Source organism: Peromyscus maniculatus, chromosome 4 (assembly GCF_049852395.1).
Source record: "Peromyscus maniculatus bairdii isolate BWxNUB_F1_BW_parent chromosome 4, HU_Pman_BW_mat_3.1, whole genome shotgun sequence".
NCBI classification, from domain to species: domain Eukaryota; kingdom Metazoa; phylum Chordata; class Mammalia; order Rodentia; family Cricetidae; genus Peromyscus; species Peromyscus maniculatus.
Window position 1 is genome coordinate 66,576,901 of NC_134855.1, and position 10,209 is coordinate 66,587,109.

At 36.3% G+C, this 10,209-nt stretch overlaps 1 protein-coding gene across 1 annotated transcript; it reads right to left on the reverse strand.

The window, feature by feature from the left end:
• Window positions 1–1,711: 1,711 nt before the first annotated feature.
• Window positions 1,712–2,651, reverse strand: LOC102906507 (olfactory receptor 4A5-like). Its single transcript, XM_006998642.3, has one exon. It carries the CDS (start codon window positions 2,630–2,632, stop codon window positions 1,712–1,714), a length of 921 nt encoding a protein of 306 aa, XP_006998704.2. The 5' UTR covers window positions 2,633–2,651.
• Between the last annotated feature and the right edge of the window lie 7,558 nt (window positions 2,652–10,209).

A 10,209-nucleotide genomic window follows, 5' to 3' on the forward strand; every position in this document is an offset into this window, starting at 1 on the left:
ACATAAGCATCAACTAGCATAAAAAAATTAATGACTACTGTAACCAAATAGTGACTCCAATTTTCCCATTAAATAATAAATACCTAGAGAGGGTGCAGGACATACTTGGAGAAAGCCTAAGGAACAGTAAATATGTGGACTCTGGAGTCATATTGTTTGTTACAAAATGATTTGTGTGTCATGAATATATTTTTAATTAAAAAAATTAATAAAAATATCAAAATATACCTAAGGATACACAAATATGTTAAACTGATTAAATATGTTCAGGAAGACACAGGAATGGAAACAGGAAGGTACAAAAAACCACTTTCAGTAATTTTCACAATTGGTAAGATCTTACAAAATTTAAAAATAAGGTACACATACTACAGGACATAGTAATTAATACAAGCATGAAAGTTGTAGGCACACTTTAATTTGTAGGTCCAGACTTGTTCTTCTTACATATATGAATGTAAAATTTGTATGCTCTAGTGAATGCATATGAAACTGAGTGCTACTGGAAGTCGTGTGAAGTTAGTGGATTTTGACTAGGCTTGCAACGAAGCAACCACTCTGAAAAGCTATCTGTGATATGCTGAAAAAGGTACTATCTTCACTGGAACAATCTTTTTATTATAGATACATTTATCACAGCATCACACTGTAGACTTTGAACATAACAATAATATTTATTTAAAAACAATGATACAAAGCAAAACCACATCAAAGCATAGATGCAACTGTATAAAACGTTTCATATTGCAATTTAAAATAATATTATCTTTTTTTTTTGGTTTGTGATGTCCCAAACGGGGTGAAAACTGAGAACAAACTTAGTAGTGTTATTTTTAACAGAAATTACAAAAGAAAATTTTGATTATACAAAAATAAATTGCTTTTAAGCCTAAGTGAAGTGTTGAAGTTGAATGTAATTTTTTGTAAATATGGTATTTATACATAAGTTCTTTGATAAATTCTTCACCAACATGAAGACAACATGAGGAACAACTATTGTTTGAAATATAAAAAGTAATTGTGTTCCTTGGTAATGAATAATTTAGAAATATTTCTCCACTAGGGCTTAGAATGGTCTGCAAGAATTAGAATCCTGCTACAGCTACAGCGGCATCAGCAGCAGAAGATCGGTTGAAATTGTTGTCTGCTGGTGTCATCAGCTAAGTAGAGCTTCAGCCTGCTATCTAAGCACTCAGAAATAAAACAGCAGAGGCCCTGACATAAGGAAGGGGAACACTCTTGAGGCAATGCATATGACACAGCCACCATCTCCACTATGCTGATGGGTTAGTGAACAATTGCCATCTCAAAAACTTCCCTTTAGTCCCTGAAATTTGGATATCACTCTTGTTCTTTTCTCATGAATGTGGATGATTTGAAATTCTCCATGTTGACATTTTTCTAGTCTTACTTCAGTACTGCCTGAGGGAAAAAAAAAGTTCTAGGTGTCTTTGTTCTATTGTTACTTGTAATATGAAAGAGTACCATAACCATTTTCACCTTCTAAACATTCTCTTGCCTTCAGCATTAAGGGCTAAGGCTCACACTTACCTTTGTCACAATCTCAGCTGAAAATTTTTTCTTCATTCTTCATTTCAATGGTTTTTGTATAATTCAAAACATGCCTACATGAGCAGAAGGCAGCCCTTGTTAGAATTCATCTCTGCTTTTCAATTTAGTTATAACAAATTAATGAGGAAACAGCCTTATTTTATGTTGTTAGTGTTTTACACCAGAGCTTTTTTATAGAATTTTTCATCTCTGAATTTCTCAAGGTATATATCAATGGATTCAGCATGGGACTCACAACTGTATAAAACACGGCAATATATTTATCAATAGGGAAATTGGAAACAGGCCTGGCATATATGAAAATACAGGGAGCAAAAAAGCAGACAACTACCATGATGTGTGAGCTGCAAGTGGACAGGGCTTTGCGTCTCCCTTCCTGACTATGAGTCTGAAGAGAGTTTAGGATGATCCCATAGGAGACTAAGAGAAAGGTGAAAATTCCCACACAGATTACTCCACCATTGGCAATGACAGTAATGCCCAGGAAGTAGGTGTCAGTGCATGCAAGTCCCAGTAACGGATTCATGTCACACATGAAGTGATCAATGACATTGGGACCACAAAAAGGAAGTCTATACACAGACAGAACTTGAATCAGAGAGTGTGTTATGCCTCCAACCCCAGCTACCAGCAACAGGAGGATGCAAGCCTGTCGGTTCATAATCGTCAAATAGTGCAGTGGCTTACAGATGGCCACATAGCGATCATAGGCCATGAATACCAGAAGGAAGACCTCAACGCCACCAAATAAATGCTCTACGAAGAGCTGGACCATGCAAGCTTTGAAGGAGATAGTCTTCTTATTATATAATAAATCTATAATCAAATTTGGAGAGATGGTATTGCAATAGAAAGCATCCAGGAGTGACAGACAGGCAAGAAAGAAGTACATTGGGGAGTCTAAAGAAGGGCTGGCGATCACTGTCACTGCAATGAGCAGGTTTCCCAACATTGTCACAATGTAGATGAGTGAAAACAAGACAAATAAGGCTTTTTGTCCAGCAGGATCTTGAGTAAGGCCCACGAAAATAAATTCTGTGACATTGTTACTCTGTCCCATTGACCTCTTTATGAGGAGGTTTGTTTCAGAGATGAGAAGTCAAAACAAGACCTGTCCTGAAGTATGTGTATGGCCATGAATCTTTTTCAACATGAAAACTCTGTCTCCTTATTTTTTTACAATGGTGAACTTGATAGAAATTTGTGAATAAGCAGTCCTGAATTCCTCTTCCAATAATCACAGTGGCCCTCCTGTTGGTGATTCTTTTTCTCCTCGGGTATCTTAGTTATTTCTGCAAGTACAAGGGTCTATTTTAAGCCTCAGTATATCTCTATACTACAGTCAATGTACACACACTTCACATACTTATTTAAAACAATGTTACTTTTGGCAAATATGTTATAAATGTTAGAAAAGGGGCACCTGTTTTTCAGAAATCTATATGATGTTAGCACCCTTCAATATGGGACTAGAGAGATGGCTCAGTGATTAAGAGTGCAATATTCCCTTACAGAGGATCCTAGTTCAATTCACAGCAACTACATAGTACTTCACAATTATCTGGAACTCCAGTTCTAGTGGGTCCAATGTCTTCTTCTGATTTACATAGGCACCAGGCATATATATGGTGCACATATATCATGTAGGCAGACATATAAAATACATTTGTTCCTTTATACTCTAATATACTTGGTATATGTGACTTTAAATTTTCCTGTATAAATATTCCTTAAAAACTACATTTCTTTGTTAACATGTCATACAAAATGTAACACACATAATTCAATGTAATAAATAAAAAAATTGAATTTGTATGGCTACCCATGTAACAGATAAGTGCTACCTTCCCGTGTGGAAAAAAGTCAGGCCATAAAACTAAAGCACACACACACACTCTATTCTTATTAATTTCTCTGTTCTAACCATTTTTTCCAGTTCAGATAGCTCTGTGAGGACTACCTAATATTCAATATACTAGCTGTATGTCGGGTATTACAAAAATACTTGCCTTGTGTGTCTACTCCATTAGCTCAAGAATTCCCATATTGGAGTTCCTTGATGGAGAAAGTAATTGTCTCTCTTATTGAGGATGAATGTAGTAGATAGAGTTGTTAGTATACTTATAAAAACATATATAAGGACCTTTAAAATAATATCAATACTTACTGGACAAAGCTAATTGAATATTCTTACCTGCTCTGAAATATTTTTGTCGAAATATAAAGACCCTATGATTTGTACAACTATGCATGAAATCGACCTAATTTGTGCAAATAAAAGTTTCCAAACCAATTTTTATGACACTAGTAAGTAAAAGACAAAACAAAAATGCTACCAAAAGTTCCATGAATTTTTCTCCTTGTAGTAAATTAGGGGGAAGCAAAAAAGACATGTGAAGGGTTTACAATAACCTTTACTTAACTGTCTACTGTAGTTCTGTGTAATGAAGGGCTGTCTGAGATTCATCCCATAGATACAACAGTGCTGTGCTTTTCTCCTAAGCAGGTGAAGATGTCTTCAGCCCCTCACTCAGTAAAAATGAATCTTTACAATACCTTTCTCACCTTTCTTAAATCACACCCCCATATATATCCATAGCTTCATATTGAAGAAACTGAGATTATCCATGAATGTAGAAGAATATATGAGAGATCCTAAGGTCATTATAAATTATTTGTTAAAATGTTGGATCAAATTCAAATGAAGAAATCTCTCCTGGAAATGTTTCTTCCTTTGAATACTCTCTAGGGAGAAAAGACTTGGCGGGTACAACAACAAATGTAGACAATTGCCAAATGTCATGGACTTTACTATGAAAAGAACAATTCCAAAGTAAGACAATTACTACTAACAGTTATTGTTTAAAAATACTTAGATAAGGCAAGTCATGTGAACCAGTGTAATGATGGAGGCATCCCTATCCCATTACCTAACCACAGCCCCGCAAAGAACTGCTTTAACAGTGAAAGAGACACTATCCAAACATTTCTGAGGCTCTAAAGAAATTTTAAGCTACATAATCTGTTGATATCAAAATTCTTGAAAAGAAAATAGCTAAGCATAGTTCTGCACATCCAAATGGAGTTGAGACATTTGACTGATGCCAGAATCTCTGTGGTGCTATAAAGAACTGCCATCCATTCATTTGATCTATTATTCTAATGCATTGTTAGTGAAATAACTGTTTCTGTCTATAAGAAATCAATCATGTTTGTTCTTCTGAGTCTGTGTTACCTCACTCAGGGTGATACTTTCTAGTTCCATCCATTTGCCTGCAAACCTCATGATGCCATTGTTTTTCTCTCCTGAGTAGTACTCCATTGTGTATATGATCTGTACCACATTTTCTTTATCCATTCTTCAGTTGAAGGGCATCTAGGTTGCTTCCAGATTCTGACTATTACAAATAATGCTAGTATGAACACAGTTACCCATGTGTCCTTGTGGTATGATTGAGCATTCCTTGGGTATATGCCCAAGAGTCGTATAGCTGGGTCTTGAGGAAGATTGATTCCCCATTTTCTGAGAAACTGCCATAAGGATGACTCCAATATAGACTACTGGCAATAGTCGAGAGGGTCCTGACCTGGCCTACTCTGGTGACTGGATGGTTAAATACCCTAACTTTCATCATAGAACCCTCATCCAGTGACTGATGGCCAGGTCCTAGGCCAAGCTCCAAAAGTCTAATCAATGAGAGAGAGGAGGTATTCTATGAGCAAGGGATATCAAGACACATGATTGGAAATGTACAGAGACAACTAGCCAAACTATTTGAAATGCATGAACTGTGGACCAATAGCTGAGGAGCCCCCTTGGAATGGGACCACGCCCTCTGGATAAGTGAGACAGTTGTTTAGTCTGAACTGTTTAGGTGGCCCCGAGGCAGTGGGATCAGGACCTGTTCCTAGTGCATGGGCTGACTTGTTGGAGCCTAGTGCCTATGCTGAGACACTGAGCAACCTTGGTGCAAGGAGTAGGGGTTTGGACCTGCCTCAGCTGAATGTACAAGGCTCTGCTGACTCCCCAGGGGAGACCTTGCCTTGGAGGAGGTAGGAATGGGAGGTGGGTTGGGAGGAAACGCTGGGGAGCAGGAGGAGGGAGGACAGGGGAATCTGTGGTTGGTGTGTAAAATGAATAGAAAATCTCTTAAGAAAAAAAAGAAATCAATCACTACAGTGTCTAGAGCTCCAGCGTTGCCCCTGTTAATATTCTTGTCATTCACTGCACTGGGCACATTAGTTGCAAATGGATCTTCCATGTCACACAAGCCTCATAGGCTCCACTAAAAATTAGCTCTTTCAGCTTAACTAATGTACAGATAAATTCAACAACCTCCAAGATGTATAGCTATATGGTGATATTTTATTTGTACTAAAATGTTACTTGTATGTTAATAAATAAATTTGCCCAGGGGTCAGAGCTATTAGCAAGCCATAAGAAAGCTGAGCATTGGTGGTGCACACCTTTAATCCCAGCACTTGGTAGGCAGAGCTAGGTAGATCTTTGTGTATTCAAGGATACAGCCCGCATTGGAGACACATGCCTTTAACCTCAATACCAACCATAGAAGACTTGGAAGTCTGTACAGACAGGCAGTGACTAGGCGGTCATGTGGTTTGGTTTACAACCAATGAGAAGGCAGAACAGAGTCTTTATAAGGACAAACACAGAGGAAGTAGCTCTCTTTCAGAGAGTTAGGGCCACCACGAGAGAAAGGGTATGGTTTTTAGCTCTTAGCTCTGACCTCTTGGCTTTCTTCTTTGCGTTGGTTCTGTGTTTCTTATTTAATAAGACGGTTGGTTACATCTACAGATCAATTCCAAATTTTTTGGGAAACCACCATATTGATTTCCAAGGTGGCTGTACAAGCTTGTACTCCTATCAGCAATGGAGAAGTGTTCTCCTTGTTCCACATCCTCACCAGCATTAGCTGTTGCTTGTGTTTTTAATATTAGCCATTCTGACAGGTGTAAGATGGAGTCTCAGTCTCATTTTGATTTGCATTTCCCTGATGGCTAAGAATGTTAAACATTTCTTTAAGTGTTTCTCAGTCATTTGAGATTCCTTTTTTTAGAATTCTCTGTTTAGAACTGTATCCCATTTTTAAATTGGAATGTTTGGTTTGTTGATGTCCAGTTTCTTGAGTTCTTTATGTATTTTGGAAATTAGCCCTGTATCAGAGGTAGAGTTTGTAAAAATCTTTTCCCATTCTGTAGCCTGCTGTTTTGTCCTATTGATGGTGTCTTTTGCCTTACAAAAGCTTTTCAGTTTTATGGGGTCCCATTTATTAATTGTGGATCTTAGGGCCTGTGCTATTGGTATTCTATTCAGGAAGTTGTCTCCTGTGACAATGTGTTCAAGATTATTCTTCAGTTTCTCTTCTATTAGGTTCAGTGTATCTGGTTTTAAGTTGAAGTCTTTGATCCACTTGGACTTGAGTTTTGTGCAGAGTGATACATATGGATCTACTTGCATTCTTTCACATGCCCACATCCAGTTATGCCAGCGCCATTGGTTGAAGATGATTTCTTTTTTCTATTGTGTAATTCTGCCTTCTTTATCAAAAACTGGATGTCCATAGGTGTGTGGATTTATGTCCAGGTGTTTGATTAGATTCCATTGTTCAACATGTCTGTTTTTATGCCAATATGTTATGGTTTTTATTACTACAACTCTGTCTTACAACTTGAAATCAGGGATGGTGATACCTTTAGAAATTCTTTTATGTACAGGATTGTTTTAGCTATCCTTTTTTTTTTTTGTCATATGAAGTTGGGTATTTTCCTTTCAAGGTCTGTAAAGAGTTGTGTTAACATTTTGATGGGGATTGTATTGAATCTGTAGATTGCTTCCTTTTTTAGGACGGCCATTTCTATTATGTTAATTCTACTCATCCATGAGTATAGGAAAACTTGCCATCTTCTGATGTCATCCTTGATTTCTTTCTTCAGAGACTTGAAGTTATTGTCATTACAGGTCTTTTACTTGCTTGGTTAGAGTTACCCCAAGATATTTTATGTTAATTGTGACTATTTTGGAGGATTTTGTTTGTAGTAATGCTTTGTGTATGCTCTAACAAATAATGCGTGCCTGAAGATCAGAGGGCAAAGTCAGCCATTAGTTAGCCCTAGAGGCCAGGGAGTGGTGGCATACACCTTTAACCCCAGCATTTGGGATCTCATACCTTTGCTCCCAGTACTTGGGAGGCACACATTCATTTAATCTTAGCACTATGGAGGTTGGGGCAGGAAGTGATAAGGCTAGGTAGAGAAAGAAATATAAGGTGGGAGGAGACAGCTTGGCCCCTTTCAGGATGAGGATTTGTTGATGTGAGAGGTGGCAGTGACTTTTTCCTTTGTCTCTCTGATCTTTCAGCATTTACCCTTATATCTGGCTCCAAGTTTTTATTAAGACCAATTAGGGTTCATGCTACATCCTCCCAGTTTTTATTAAGACCAATTAGGATTTGTGCTACAGTTGTTTCCCTGATTTCTTTCTCAGCCTGATTGTCATTTGTATAAAGGGGGGTGGGGATACTGATTTTTATTTTGAGTTAATCTTGTATCCAAAAACCTAGTTAAAGGTGTTTTTATCACCTGTAGGAATACTTTGGTTGAATTTTTGGGTATATATATATATATATATATATATATATATATATATATATATATATATATTCACATCATCTGCAAATAAAGAAACTTTGACTTCTTCATTTGCAATTTATATTCCCTTGATCTCCTTCAGTTGCCTTATTGCTTCAGCTAGAACTTCAAGTACTATCTATATTGAATAGACATGGAGAGAGTGGACAGCCTTATGTTGTTCCTAATTTCAGTGGAATTGCTTTGAGTTTCTCATCACTTAATTTGACGTTGGCTATCAGCTTGGTTCAGATTGCATTTATTTTGTATCCCTGATCTCTCCAAGACTTTTATCACAAAGGAGTATTGGATTTTGTCAAAGATGTTTTCTTCATTTAATGAGATGATCATGTAGGGTTTTTTCTTTCTTTCACAGCTTGTTTATACAGTAGATTACACTGAAAGATTTTTGTATGTTGAACCAGAGCTGAATATCTGGAATGAAGTCTATTTGATCATGTTAAATTATCTTTTTGATGTGTTCTTTGAATTTGGTTTGTATTTTATTGAGTATTTTTGCATCAATGTTCATGAGGGAAATTTATCTGTAATTCTCTTTCTTTCTTGAGTCTTTGTGTGGTTTGGGTTTCAGGATGACTGTAGCCTCATAAAATGAATTTGGCAATGTTCCTTCTGCTTCTATTTTGTGGAATAATTTGAGTATTGGTATTCACTTTTTTTTAAGTCTTGTAGAATTTTGAGCTAATTCCCTCTGGCCCAGAGCATTTTTTGGTTCTAAAAATTTAACAACTTCTATTTAATGTTTCTATTTCCTTATATAAATTATATGAATGTGATTGAACTTTGGTAAGTGGAATCCATCAAGAAAATTGTACAGGTTTTTGAAGTAAGACCTTTAATTCTTTGACAATCGTCAGTGTCTGTTATTATGTCCTTTTTATTTCTGATTTTGTTAATTTGGAAATTCTCTCTCTGCCTTTTAGCTAGTTTAGATAGGTGTTTTTCTCTATCTTGTTGATTTTCTCAATGAATCAACTCTGTTTCACTGATTCTTTGTATTATTCTTTTTGTTTTTATTTTATTGATTTCAGCCCTCAGTTTGATTATTTCCTGCTTTCTACACCTCCTGGATGTGTATGCCTCTTTTTGTTCTAGAGTTTTCAGATGTAGTATTAACTTGATAATATGAGATTTCTCCAGATTTTTTATGCAGGCACTGAGTGCCTTGAACTTCTCATTTAGCCCTGCTATCATTGTGTTCCATATGTTGTGCATTAATTTTTATTGAGTTGTAGGAAGCCTTTAATTTCTGTCTATTTCTTCCTTGACCCAGTGGTAATTCAGTAGAGAGTTGTTCACTTTCCATAAGTTTGTAGGCTTTTTATAGTTTCTGTTGTTGAAATCTAGCTTTAATCTGTGGTGGTCTGATAAGATACAGGGGGTTGTTTAAATTTTATTGTATCTGTTGAGACTTGCTTTGTGACCAAGTATGTGGTCAGTTTTAGAGAAGGTTCCACACAGTGCTGAGAAGAAGGTGTATTCTTTTGTGTTTGGTTGAAATGTTCTGTAGATATCTGTTAATTCAAAATACCTGTTAGCTCCATTATTTTATTTCTGTGTTTGGTTTTTGTCTGTATGACGTTTCCATTTGTGAGAATGGGGTATTGAAGTCTTATACTATTAATATGTGAGATTCACGGTATGATTTTAGCTTTAGTAATATTTCTGTTACAAATGGAGTACCCTTGAATTTGGGGCAATGTTTGTTCAGAGTTCAGACTTCATTATGGTGGATTTTTCCTTTGGTAAGTAATTCGTTGAACTCAGATAAAAGGAAAGAGAATAACAAGAAAAATGTGTAATTTTGTTATCTTTAAGTAATAATTGAGCTCTCAGAAATTTGATCATGTAAGATTATTAAAATATTTAAATATACATGTCTGTATCTTTTTTAACTTACCAGTGAGAGAGGCACAGTAATAAGCAGAGCTATGTGGATGTTACCGTCTTTTTAAATAAGAAACACAG

Excerpts from the sequence above, each read along its gene's own strand:
- LOC102906507 (XM_006998642.3), bottom strand. The coding sequence starts at position 2,632 with ATGGGACAGAGTAACAATGTCACAGAATTTATTTTCGTGGGCCTTACT.